Source organism: Andrographis paniculata, unplaced genomic scaffold (genome assembly GCF_009805555.1).
Source record: "Andrographis paniculata isolate CXL003 unplaced genomic scaffold, ASM980555v1 Contig79END, whole genome shotgun sequence".
Taxonomy (NCBI): domain Eukaryota; kingdom Viridiplantae; phylum Streptophyta; class Magnoliopsida; order Lamiales; family Acanthaceae; genus Andrographis; species Andrographis paniculata.
This window is the reverse complement of record NW_026137616.1, coordinates 4,417,598-4,432,273: the sequence shown is the minus strand read 5'-3', so window position 1 is coordinate 4,432,273 and position 14,676 is coordinate 4,417,598. Positions and strand designations below refer to the sequence as shown.

The 14,676-nt window shown below is 31.3% G+C and overlaps 1 protein-coding gene across 1 annotated transcript; it reads right to left on the bottom strand.

Moving 5' to 3' along the window:
* Nucleotides 1–2,042: 2,042 nt before the first annotated feature.
* LOC127240625 (SAGA-associated factor 29 homolog A-like) lies at nucleotides 2,043–5,744 on the bottom strand. The gene is made up of 9 exons (XM_051259404.1): nucleotides 5,453–5,744; nucleotides 4,132–4,225; nucleotides 3,845–3,918; nucleotides 3,244–3,356; nucleotides 3,054–3,139; nucleotides 2,894–2,947; nucleotides 2,621–2,771; nucleotides 2,490–2,506; nucleotides 2,043–2,397 (listed from the first exon to the last, which is right to left on the bottom strand). Exons 1-9 carry the CDS (start codon nucleotides 5,568–5,570, stop codon nucleotides 2,250–2,252), a joined length of 855 nt encoding a protein of 284 aa, XP_051115361.1. The 5' UTR covers nucleotides 5,571–5,744; the 3' UTR covers nucleotides 2,043–2,249.
* Nucleotides 5,745–14,676: the final 8,932 nt, after the last annotated feature.

The following is a 14,676-nucleotide window of genomic DNA, read 5'->3' as shown; positions in this document are numbered from 1 at the left end:
ATGACTAAGTTGGGTTTGATGCGTTATTTCCTTGGAACTGAAGTACATCAAGATACAACGAGCATTTTTGGATCACAAGAAAAATATGCTAAGGATACTGCAGAAATTTGCTGTGACAGATTGTGAGCCTGTGGACACACCAGTTGAGTGTGGGACTACTCTAACTAAAGAAGAAGAAGGCAAGTCAACAAATCCAACATATTTCAAGAGTCTTGTGGGATGTTTGAGGTACTTGACATGTACGAGGCCTGATATTTGATATGAAGTTGGGCTTGTTAGCAGATTTATAGAGACACCAAAGGCATCTCATTTGAAGGCAGCAAAAAGATTCCTTAGATATATCAAAACTACTATCGATTATGGAATGTAATATTCAACAAAAGAAAATCCTAAACTTGTTAGGTTCAGTGATAATGGTTGGGCCAGAAGTCGCGATGATCGAAAAAGCACTACATGATTCATTTTTTATTTTGTTGGTTGTGTATTTACTTGGTCTTAATGAAGCAGTCCATTGTTTCATTATCTACTTGTGAGACAAAATACATTTATACATCATCTTGTGTTTGTCATGCTATATGGTGAGAAAATTGTTCGGTAAACTAAAGTTATAGCAGAAGCATCTGACCAATCTATATTGACAACAAGTCAGCTATTGCATTTGCAAAGAATCCAGTTCATCGTGAACGTTCAAAGCACATTGATACCCGTTTTCATTTCATTATAAAGCATGTGAAATCAAAGGAAGTTGAATTGCAACATGTGAGCACAAGTAATCAAGTGACAGATATATTCAGACTGAAATTTTTCAGCATCGGAGAATAAAACTTGGGGTGTGTTCTTTTATCCATCTTTACAAAATTTTTACTATTCATTAAATTTTTTTCCTCGAAAAATCAAATCAAACATCTATTTTTATTTTCTTTATTATACTAAAAGTTCAATTTTAGATTCAAAATATTACATCAACACCTATTTATATCACATCATACAACTATTTAATTCAAATATTTTACTATTCAAATCTCAAACCAAAATTCAAACCTCTAAACAAACACACCTTTCATATGCAAGTTCAAGGAGTAACAAGTTTCACCGGAGAAAATGATAAAAATTAAACTTGTTCAAAAAATTTTCAAGCATTTATAGAGCAGTATTTTTGTCTAGCATTTACTGGCTTGTTAAAGACTGTTTATTTACTGAACAATATTTTTGTCTTTTTGTCTAGTATTTACTAGTTTGCTAAAGACTGTTTATTTACTATAGTTTATTGTTACAACAATTCCCTTGATATTTTTGTGTCTGCAATTATTAGTTGTTGTTTGTTGCCTTTAAAAATTTTTTTGTATCTCTTTATATTTGCAGGAGTTCGTAATGGGTGTAAGACAAGTAATATTTTTCTCCAAACATTGAGAGTGCACACACAACAATGACCAAACAATTCATACTGATTTACTACCTTTTTTTAGTTATTCTGCTTTTGTAATATCCAACAAATGTAACAAAGTGATAACTTTAATACTTTGATGGGCAAATTAACATAATTATATTATAAAAAATAATTTATACAAAAAAATTTAAATAAAATTTAGGGCTGGTGGTTCCTCAAGCCCCTTTGCACATAAGGCATTCTCCCATTGTCTTTAACATTTTGTTAAAAAAGTATGCACTATAGTTCATTAGATTGGTTTAGCATCATATATATATATATATATATAACGCATGAAGACTATGATTATTTTATTTCAATTCTTTCTTTTTTCTTATGGTACAATTTTCATAATTTTAAAAAAAGTATAGTAATTTTTTTTTATATATAAAACATTACTTTCAACTACCCTCTAACTATAAAATACAAATACAAAACGAAAATGAACAAAGTATAAATTAGTTTAAAAAATCATTTTAACATATGAAGCATAATAATTGATCAATCCTGCGAGATCAAACATGGCACATTGACTCAGACAAAGAAGAGATCAGAAAGAACAAACTCACAGTAACATTACAATGTAAAAACAAAAAAACAAAGATGAAGCATTTAACTTAAAACCAACGTTGAAAATAACAAAATCCTTCCTCTCTCCCTAAATCCTCTGTCATGAAAACTCCTATCATCACATCTCAAAAACCATTTTACAGACAACCATCGATCTAAATTACTACAACAGAAAACACAAACACAAAAACCCTGTTCCAAACATATTGCATCATATGTATCAGAATTATTGCACACACAAGAAGAACTTGAGCTACCTTGCTGCTGCTTTGCCTTTTTCCTCTTCTTCTTTTTTCTTTTCCTGGCATTCTTTAGGAAGAGGAACCACCCAGTAGAAGGGTACAGATCGAAGAGGCAAACAGCCATCCACTTCTTCGTCGCCGTCAAATGTCAACACAAAACTGTAGATTAAAAGCCAACATTGGAAATGAAATTTTTAAGCATTTGTTTGTCATTTAATCTTTATGGAACAATGGCAGGTAAAGAAACTTACTGGACAACCCTCTTTTGCTGCAATAGCATATCGAACATCATCACATGCAAAAGAAAGGGAGGATTGTTAGGCTTTGGTTTCCAAGTGTGCTTGCGATGGTTATGGCAAAATACCGAGCAAAGTATTCATACCTTGTGTATGCGGATCATCGTTGCCTTATATAGAGCCGTGGTTTCAGGATACACGGCCAAAACACGGCACTCTGGAGGGAAATTGTGAATGTTGGGAAAATCGGTTGACTTGGGCAACGGGATGATGTCTGATTTGGGCAGCTTGTATATCCTGAAAGCAAGGCAAGATTGAGCATCAGGTGGAAGTTATTGGTCTGACGGCGAATAGTTCAGCAATTTAAAATATAAGAAGTGATTAAATACAGAAGCACACTAAGGGAAGAAAGTGGCAACCTCGGCCAGGTCCTCTCATCGTTGTCACCTGGTACCTCATCCTGTACTTCAAACCTATATGGAACAACAATTGCAGAGATTCGTCGTTATACATTATGAGGCAATGCCGCCATCAACTTTTGAAGGAATGTTTAGTTTTTATATGTTGAAAAGCACTAACTCTTGGGTCGCCTCGTCAAAATTGATTACTCTAACCACAAACCACATTTCCGACTGGTTATCATCTACACCGACCTTCGCAGCTACCTGAATTATACAGATGTTTCCAATAAACATTAATGTGCAAGAAAGAAGAGAAAAACTTTGTACAAACAGAAATTTGACAGGGTTATAATTAACAGAATGCATACTTGTTCACCCTTCAAACTTGCAGGAGAGTCAGGATCACTTTGCATGGAGGGAGAGGACGATTTCAAGTAATCTAAATTGGCCTTCATAAACGCTTCTAACTCAACATCTTCTTCTGAAGTTAACGAAATTTCATGGTCATATCAGAAGAAAGGATGAATTTTCAAAAAAAAAAAAACCCAAATATAAATGTATTTCATTGAAGCATAGGAAAACCCAATCAATCTATGCTCCAAGTTTCAAGCACTAATAGTCCATCCTGTGCATATAGCATATAGGATTAGTTCAGAGCTTTGGCAATAAATGTTAATTGACTTCTACTGCAAGTACGCGTCGATTTATCTAGTGGTAGTAACAAAGGTACACTGAGCAGGGACTGAAAAATGGACCCAATTTATGCTTTACTGTAACTTTCTTCATGCAGCAATGATCCTATCATAGTATTATAGAGGAGAATTTATAAAGGATGCAAAGACTATTATAAAGGTATGACATCAAAAATAACTTAATACAACCAATTAATGGTCCCTGTTACTCCTAGATCATTCTACACAGAATGTTTGAGAATGCAGAAGAGTAGCTGCTAAATGAGAAAGTACTAACCAGTCATCCACTGTTCTCGGCCCACAATAGAATCCAAAAATGCATCAAGCTGTTTTACCAACTGATAGGAAACCCTGCAATAAAGAAATAAAGCTGATAAGAACAAATGTAAATCGTGATGCGTCTCAAACCTGTGGATTGCATGGCCTATTTACTAGACAGATATTAATGATATGTCTGGAAGAGTTAGTGAGTGAGTTATTAAAGATACGTAGATATGTAACGACAAGCACTAAATTGTTAATAAAACAGAAACATCTAAAGTGGAATAATGAAAATACACATACTCTGCTTCTCTCTCAGAAAGCTCTTTGCCTAGCATATATAGCATCCTGACTCTCGACAGGGACGAATCACCAAGTTTTTCAACAACCTCTGGAGCTGCATAACAAATAGATAAACAGAGAATGAGTAAACATAACTAATAGTGGAGCTTTTAGCTGATCTGATAAGTAAGACCTGCAAACTATTCTTAATAAGGAAGCACTATGCAGAGATGGACACCAGTGAAACTTAGAAATTTCAAATTCGGTATAAAAAGTAATATAATCTTGTGTAAGGGACTTTAGATCCTAGTTTCAATTAAGCATCAAGGATGTTGGAATAATGAACATTCACTTCGCAATTACTCCTGAACCGGATGATCGTAACTAAACTTTAAGATCACTTATTTACTCTTCTGCTTCAATAAATAATGGACGACAGAACAAAGACCTCCCGTGTGCCACGTGGTTTGAGAAAATAATAATAGTAGCAGATATGTCTCATTGCTAGATAACATATCATTACTATATTCTTACTGATCCTCCGGATTTGTTGAGCAGCATACGACAACATTCTAAATAATGCACGCCACGTGCCAATATCAAACAAAAACAAGATAACGAATAAATAGTAAAAAAATCTCTGAGTCGTGACGCAATCATTAATGCAGCATTCGTATCAGTTCCGGCTGCAAAAGGTATATTCACATTCAGCTGAAAAGGATATGCAGATTACTCTAATCCGAATTTGGTTCTATATCAAAGTAGAGCTGTTTTCAGCTCGATGTTCTAGTTAAACAAAATGTGTTTTTTGTGAATAATGAAGATCAGCCTAATCTCTTGAAAGCTAGGATAAGTACACATGAGAGCAATCTATCTCTGGCTAGAGTTAAACAATCAAGCCAAGGCCAATCCTAATCTGTAAATTAAAATAACTATTAGAAAAGGTTTGAAATCGTCCATTCCCTCCACTAGATTGGTTTTACAAGCAATAAAAACATTCAACTTCATTCAACATAAGTCAGTAAAAGGCAAACAAAACGTAAGGTTTAACTCCAACAGACATGATCATCCACCAGATAACTATTCAATGATGTGTATAATTAAACCCCACCAAATATCTGTCCCCACCATAAATTGCAAACAAAATTGGGGACAAAAGAAAATTAATTCACACTTCCCTATGACAATCCGTTGCAGTTTCGTGATTGAATAAAGTTCTGAAACTCAACATCGAACTACACATGTTCGAAATCAAACAGTAATCACGCAGACACTATACAAACATATATATATATATATATACACACATATATATCGTAAATCAAGTGTCACGGCTACTCACTGTTCTTCAGCTTCTCGTGAATCGTATTGATCTCGACAAGTATCTCTTCCAGTTGCTCCCTTACCCCTTCCAACTCGCTGGCATTGTGCATTATTGCCGCAATGTCCGACGACGACATCGTTTTCACCCCCCACCGAAGAACCTGCGCTTGTCGCTTCCCCTGATTCTAGATTCTCTACCAAGCTGTTGATCGCGATAAAGCTTGTACCGGGGGAGTTGTATATGCGAAAAAATCCTAATCGTGTGGGTATCAGAAGATATATTTCTTTTTAACGAAATTTCAGGGATTCAATATGAGCATCGCCCAGAACACCACCACCATCGGTATCGATATCATATATATATATACATACATACGATCACTGAGCCGTCAAACTCTCCCGATGCGCGCCACGTGGACTTTTGCATTTCATGTCATCGTTCGCCATCGACCCACTTTTGTTTTCTACCCAATATTTATTTAATATAATAATAGATTTTGTTTAAAATTACTTTTATATATTAAAAAAAAATGAAAATTAATTGACCAAAGTCTACTTTTGTTATGTAATTACATTAATTAGGTTTCTTAATTTGAGCACTAAATTACTTACTTAATTACACGCGAGTTGATATAATTCTGCATCCTTATATTGCTCCTGTAATTTCAAATTATTTCTAAATAAAATATATCATTAAATAGTTACCTAGTACAAAATTATTATGGACACTTATTTATTGTGTTCATTTTGAATGAAGTAACCAAAATTGTTGGAACAAGACCATATTGTGTACCTAACATAAATGCCTTCGTTCTGTGTTGGATATACTCTATTTAAAAAAAGATAACAATAATTAGGGTTGCATATTTTAAATTTAGATAGTATGTAATATATAATGTTGTCTGAATCAGTCTGGTCTTTTTGGATTCTTGATAATTCGAATTTTGAATATATATATATATATATAATCTTTTTTAAAAGAATAAATTGAAAGATAATTTTTTTATTATATTTTAAGCATAAATACACACCTTGCCTACACTATAGCTAATTCATTTATTTATTTTTACATACAATTTTTAAAAACTAAAATCGGATATAAAATTAATACCTGATATCTGATTGAAGCCCACAATTATACACAAATTCTAGAAACTAATATCAATCCAATTAACCCAAACTCAAACTACCCCGGAAGCCCACCCCAAGCACAATTTTGAACATGCATGGTTTAGTTATATAATTTTTTATACGAGGATAAACTGTTTTTTTTTTTAGTCTCGTAACTTAACCCCTCTATCATTTTAGTCTAAGTAAAAAATTTTCGTTGTTTTAGTCCAAGGCAGGAGACGCCCACGTAGCTCGGCGGAGGCCACGTGTCTGCCAGGTCAGCGAAATATGACGGACACGTGGATTTTAATTTTTTTAATTTATTTTTAATTTTATTTGCCGTTTTTAATTTTTTTATTTGGTTCAATTAAAAAAAAAAAAAAAAAAAAAAAAAAAAAAAATCTACGTGTCCGCCAAGTGTCGCTGACCTGGCGGGACACCTAGCGGACACGTGGCCTCCGACAAGCCACGCGGGCGTCTCCGGTTTCGGAGGATTAAAACAATGAAAATTTCTACTTATGAGACTAGTTTGCAATATGCTCCACTTACGACTAAAATGATAAGAGTGTCCAGGTACTAAAAAAACAGTTTACTATTTATATATAGTTTTGAAATGATATTATTTAACAAATATAAAGCGTTTGTTAAACTATATCTAAATTTATTAAATTATGGTTAACACACCAATTTTCAATTTTCATCTCTAGAAAATCAGGCATGCACTTTGATCAAAGAGAGTCGATTTTGGCATAAATATTTCAGTGCAGATCTGTGGTTAAAGTCTTTAAAATGAGTTTTGTATTTATAGTAATATAAATTATAATCTAATTATAGTCATAAGTGTTGAAAATAATCATTGATCCTTGCCTAAATATTTTCAGCCTCATGATATAGAGGTTCAAATGTTATTCATTTTCTAAAGAAAAATTAGACAAATTTTAAAAACTCATAATTAGGAACTTTTAGATAGTTTTAAGTTGATTGTTTAAAGGGATCATACCCACAGGGGGAACCATACAGGGGGAGGGGGATGCCCCCTTAATAAAAAAAATTATAATATATATTGTATAATATTATATAAAAATTATTATATTTATATATAATAATTTAGTTTATATTTATTAAAATATATATATATGCACACACATAGACCCGTCAAAATGAGCTAAATAAGTTAAAACGAATAAGATAAAATTTAGATTATCATTAGTTTAAATAATTTATTAATATTGTCTGCACGTATGTTTTTCTTTTCTAACTATGTTATTCATGACATTGTTATTTGTTTCGATTTTTCATCATTTGTTTTGTTCGTCTTCCGTTTTATTATTTTATAATCTTACAAATTCATAAAATTAATTATGATTTATTTTTAAAATGAAGTATTTCTTATTATTATTTTTTTTTAAATACACCAATTAATAATATTTAGAATTGAGAATTTTTATATTTGTTATTTATTTTAAAATATTTATTATTTAAATTCTACAATAAAATTATTTTTGCTATTCTTAAATATTAATTACAAAAATATTTATAATATTAATATTCTTTTCATATTTTTAAAAAGCCCGTGGGCTAGCCCGCTTAACTCGCCACCCGCCGGTGGGTTGGGTTGGGCTGATGAAATTTTGATCCGCCCCGCCGCGGGTTGGCCCGCAATCAACCCGCTTATTTGCGAGTTAGGGTGGGTTGTAGGCCAATCCGCCCCACTAACCCGTTTTGACAGGTCTACACACACAACCATAAGCCCCTTCCCTGGAAATTACAATTTACAGATACAATCCTAAAAATATTACAATTTACAAAAACAAACATAGTCGCACCCTCACCCCGCCATCCCTATTTTTCTTTTTCTTTTTTTTTTTTCCACAATGCCTAAAATCATCAAAACAAAAATAGCATTGTCACTCTTTCGTCATTGATGATTTTTGGGTTATTTTTACTTCTTCAATTTTCAACTACATTTTAATCGAAGTGTAGACATTAATTAATCTTCGGTAATTTTTGGGTTTTTTTTGTTTTATGTGTTTTGTTTGTTTCTAGTTATATGTCAGTGTATGGATTAATTTTTTATTAGTAAATATTAGTTTTATTTGATAATTTAATGTCAGATAATTTATATTGATTTATTTGTATTTTTTTTTGTTAGATATGTATTTATGGATAAATTTGTTATTAAATCAAAGAGGCCAACTTCGTCGGTTTCGAGTATATCTTTTCCCACATCAAGTAACGTGTTCGCTAGTCTATTTATGTCTTATGAGAAAGAATGTGCTAAAAAAAAAAACAAGTAAAAATAGAATTCTCAAAAAGCAATGTTGTTAGCGAGGGTTACGTAAACCAATTGATAGCTATTATATTGATATTGAAGATTAATTAAGAAGACGGTATTTAATTAAAAGGTCTTGTCAACCACATGATCATAATTTTTCAAAAACTTCATTAGATAAAATTATGAAAAAAGTTTCAATCAACTTGGTTTGATTAATATAAGTGTGTTAATACAGCGTACAAAAAGATGTTGCATTTTTTTTTGAATGCTACTTGTTTAATAGAGGTCACAAGCATGATGGAGATACTATTTTTTTATTTATCGAAGTTGGTTTTAGAGATTGGAAAAAAGCCATATAAAAATTTTAAGAACATAAAAGACCTTCAACAAATGCACATCGTTATGCTAAAATCAATGTTTGTCATTTCAAAATCAACGTCATAATATTGATTATATGTTGGCACAAAAAAAACCAAGGAGATGGAAGTCGATTACCGTGTTCGATTAACAACAATCATGGATGTAGTTCATTTTCTTTTACAACAATGTTTCGCTTTTCGTGGGCACAATGGGTTAGAGACGTCAATGCAGAGAGATAATTTTCTTGCACTCTTGAAATGGTATTGTGATTAGAATGAATAAGTGAAAAAAGTGATGAATTCAATTGCTCCAGGAAATAATCAGCTCACTTCTTCTAAAATTCAAAAAGAAATTATTATGCAACATAAGTGAGAAAAGTTATCTTTAATGAGATTGGAGATAAGTGTTTTTCTCTTTTGATTAATGAAGTTTGAGACAACTCGGTAAAAATACAAATGTCTATATTTTTTAGATTTGTGAACAACAAAAAAGAGGTGGTTGAGCAATTTTTTAAAGTTATGTACATTAATAATACTTTTTCAAAGTCTTTAAAGAATTTATTGATATTTTTTTTGCAAAACATAGTCTATTATTTTCAAAGCTTAGAGGTTAAGATTATGACGGAGCTTATAATATGTGTGATAACTTCAAATGTTTGAAAGCACTTATTTTAAACGAAAATCATCAAGCACATTATGTTCATACTTTGTTTACCTCCTTCGGTTAGTAGCTTCAAAGGATCATGCATTGGTAAGTAATTTTTTTGATCATTTAATTATAGTTATGAATTTTGTTGGAGCTTCATGTAAACAAAGAGATGTTCTTCAGTAAAAACATCACGATGCTCTTCTACGACGCATAGAGAATGGTGAAATTGATACGAAAAAAGAAAAAAAAAATCAAAAAATGGGTTTAGTTTGTTCAAGTGATACTCGTTGGGGCTCTCATTATAGGACAATTAACCATATTTTTGACATGTGAATGCAATTACAAATGTTTTTTTGAAATTATTGTTGAGGATGACATTGATAAAGAAGCCGAGGTGCTGCTGCATGTTCAATCGAAAAAATATTGAGTTTTGGATTTTTTTTTTCATTGCTCATTTAATGTTCACATTATTAGAGAAATAAATCCGTTGTTAGCTGTCTTGCAATGAAAATCTCATAATATTGGTAATGTTGTATCTTTGATTATAGAATTGAAAAAATTCCAAGAGGATGATAGTTGGGAGAAAGTCTTGAAAATTGTCTTGGACTTTAGTTTAACTAAAGATATTTTTTTGTTGAATATAAAAGACCTTGTGCCTGGTTGAGTTAGATTTCAAAGGCAAGTTGATGGTCAACCAAAGACTTATATTCTTCTTCATGTCTACTTCTATCGCATATTATAAATATTAACTAGTTTATTTCCTTTACAAATTATGAGTTTGTTTTACCGTTATATTAAATTATTGATCATATCACACAAGAAAATGATAATTATTTTGCAGAAATAAGTTTAGAAATTCTTTTAAGCATTTTATGTCTTGATCCTAAAAATTTATTTTCTAGCTTTGATATTGATAAAGTATTTCATCTTACTAAGTTATATCCATATGATTCTGATAATGAAGTTATGCTAGCTACAAAACTAAAACAATACCTCTCCACCGTTAAAAAAATTAGTGTGCATTATTTTCAATATTAAGAGTATTGAAAATCTTTCCAAAAGAATGGTTGAAAGAAAACAACATACTACTTTGAAGTTAGTGTATCGACTTATCGAATTGAAGTTATTTCTACCTGTTGCAACGGTTACCATTGAAAAATCTTGAATTTTTGCGATGAAGATTATCAAAAGTGATTTGCGCAACAAGATGAGAGACGAATTTTTGATAGATTCTTTGTTATGTTATATTGAAAATAAAATATTTGAAAAGATTGATACGGAAGCTATTTTGCAATATTTTCAAAATATGACAACTTCAAAAATACAGTTGTCTGACAGTAAATAAATTGTATGACTATTAGTTCTAAATTTTAGCCCTCCACTCCCCTTGTTTGAAATCATAGTTCCACCTCTAGTTATAACTATGGGTAGATAAAAAATAAAAATCAAATCATTAAACTCTCAAATAAAATTGAATCTAATTGTATCACATTTTTAGCTAGATGAGAATATTCATTTTGAATATAAGTGCTATATTTTAAATATTTGTTCAATTCCATTTTATTTCAATCACTAACATAAATATACATAAATATATAGAATTATCTAAAAAAAATATTGTCTCAAACTTTGCACAGATACAAGACAATTAATCTAATATTCTTGAAAATTATCTAGAAACCTTTTACGCAACTGTTTGATTGTGACAATCTGTGGAGTCATCGAATGCTAGCGCACTACAAAAAAAATTGAAAATTGCAATGGAATATTGTTACGGAATACAATCTATTGCAAAATTACAACGGAACTTGCTAGCAACAAAGAAATAGTCTCAATTGCTATATGTTGTGAGAGAATATTGCAATAGAATAAATTTGTCACAAATATTTTGAAATTACACAAGGAATATAATATTCCGTTGCAAAATTGCGACGGAAATAGCAACATATTAAATTTGTTGCAAAATTATGATGGAAATAGCAATAGATTAAACCTGTTGCAGATTTTCTAAAAATTATGCAACAAATATAATATTCCGTTGCAAAATTGCGACAGAAATAACAACAAATTAAATTTGTTGCAGAGTTCAAATAAAAAAAAATTAACTTTTTAAATTTATAAATAATTTAATAATTATTATTTTTAAATTTTTAATTTAATTTTTAAAATTATTATTTTTTAAATTTTTAATAATTAATTTTATTTATTTATTAAATATTTTTAATTTTTAATTTTTAATTTTTTTTATATATTTTTATTAATTTTGATTTTTTACCAAATCTGTCATAATTCTCACTCGCGATACTCACTCGACGCTGCTCACTCGTAAACAAGCTTAGACTTGCCCAAACGGTTCAAACCGTCGATTACGATTACAAACCGCCGGTTACAGTTTGTCAAAATATCAAACCGAAACCCAACCTTCTGAATGACGGTTTCGGTTACAGTTTGACAGTTTCGATTACGGTTTATAAACCGTCGATTTCGGTTTAAAATCCGCCGATTACGATTTGAACCGTCGGTTTATATATACTCATTTTTAATAATTTTCTTTTTTATTTTCTATTTTTCTAAAAATTTGAATTTTATTTAAAAATAATTAAATTTCATTTTAATTTTATTTAGATATATTTATTATTTATTTATTATATAAAAATTATATATATAAATAATTAATTAAATTGTTACAATATAAAAATAATTAAAATAATAAATAATTAAATTATAAAATTATTGTAATAAATAATAAAATAATTTAAATTATATAATAATAAATTATAAAATATAAAATATAAATAAAAAAATACTAATAGTATTATTATTTTTTAATATTATTAATAATTATTTATATTATTAATATTATTATTGTTATATTTTAAATTTTAATTATAAATATAATAATATTATTATAACGTATATACAATTTAACCCGAATGTCTAATAATAGGTAGTCATCCATGTCTCCACTCCACGGACACTCCAGCCGCCCTCACACACACACAGGTTCTCCTTCGTCCTTCCTTCTTCCTCTCATTTCTTTCCTTTCTCCTCATTTCCTTCTTTCTTCTTCTTCTGCTGCTGCGGGCCTGCCTGCCCCTGCCATGGTAAAATTCTTCCTCCCATCTTCTTCCCCAACCTTCTTCGTCTTTCCAAACCTCCTCAACCACAGAAGACACACTCGTTCTTCCTCCCATCTTCTTCCCCAACCTTCTTCCTCTTTCCGAACCTTCTCAACCACAGACGCTCCTTATCCACGCAAACAAACGCAGGTACTTCTCATTTTCCAAGTTCCAGATATGAAATTAAAGGAATTGAAGGAGAAATAGCAACAATTACACAAAGACATTTTAATTTCTCAGAATTGAACTCTGCTCGCCGCCGCCGATCATCTACTCTGATGTTGCCCTATCATCTGCTCCGACGTTGCCCTTCCAGGTAGCACAAAAATCGACTTGAGGCTGGAAATCCTTTTCTGCGTGGTTCAAAGAGGCATACCTGACGTTTGTTTGGTAGGTATGGATGACTCTGTATTTATTTATTTGGATGATGTGGTTTGTTTTACATTCAAAATATCTTTGTTTATTTTGCAGAAATATGTAAGGATTGTGAAAGGAACTCGCAGTTAAACTGATTTGCCAAGCATTGCAGTTAAGTCGATTTGCCTTTCTTGCAATTTAATCTCAATCGAGGAACTCTAGGAAACATCATAGTTCTTAGAAAACATTATAGTTCTTAGAGTATTTGATTGTGGGAACCCTAACTTAGATAGCCAGTAATTCAAAAATAATATTAGCTAGTTATATAGCTGATTGATTCTATTTTTTAAACTAACGGTTTTCTTTGAGTAAATAAATATTGTTCAAATAACCAGATAATTTTCATACAGCTATGTTGTAACCTAAGAGAAATTGATTACACTAGATTGATATCTTTCCATTATGTTTAGTTGAGAAAATAGTTACTTCTTAACCAGATAATTTTCATACAGCTGTGTTGTTCAAATAGTTACTTCTTATCTTTCCATTTTTGTAAACTAACGGTTTTCTTTCCATTATGTTACTTCTTAACGCTGTTGTCCTGTCTTTGAAAATAGGTTCTGCACATGGATCGCAATGACTATTATGGTGGTGGATCGACTTCATTCAATCTCATTCAGGTACGTGTTTGGTTGAATTAGATTGAAATACCCTTTGGCTCTTGAATGCCCGAAAATATTGCTGTTAAAGAGCTTATAACTGCAGTCTTCCGCATGTCATTTATTATTTTTTTATGGATATCTGCTATACCCTCAGCTGTGGAAGAGATTCAGAGGGAGTGATAAACCTCCGGCGCATTTGGGTTCCAGTAGAGATTACAATGTCGACATGATCCCTAAGGTGTGTATTATGCGTGTTCTCATGTTACCCTTTAAATGATATCTTTTCTTGTAACTATATGCATTCAAAATGCATCGTTTATCGATTTCAGTTTATTATGGCAAATGGCCCCTTTGTTCGAGTCCTCATTCATACAGATGTTACCAAATACTTGTATTTTAAAGCTGTTGATGGAAGCTTTGTCTTCAACAAAGGGAAGGTATTTCATTGTTTTTGGTATTTGGCCTAGTTCTTTGTGCCATTTTTTTATATGGCTGTTGATGATTTTGTTCACACGAATCATTAATTTGGTCCATGTTTGATGGTAAATTCAATCTTATAGATTCACAAAGTACCTGCAACTAACATGGAGGCTCTAAAATCACCTCTCATGGGAATCTTTGAAAAGAGACGTGCCCGCAAATTTTTCATTTGCGTCCAAGACTACAATGAAAATGAACCTAAAACACATGAAGGAATGGATTTGACTAGAGT

Excerpts from the sequence above, each read along its gene's own strand:
- LOC127240625 (XM_051259404.1), bottom strand. The coding sequence starts at position 5,570 with ATGTCGTCGTCGGACATTGCGGCAATAATGCACAATGCCAGCGAGTTG. Across the intron at positions 3,357-3,844 it reads CCGAGAACAGTGGATGACTG|AAGAAGATGTTGAGTTAGAA; the intron begins GTTAGTACTTTC and ends CGTTAACTTCAG. Across the intron at positions 2,772-2,893 it reads GATGAGAGGACCTGGCCGAG|GATATACAAGCTGCCCAAAT; the intron begins GTTGCCACTTTC and ends CCTTGCTTTCAG.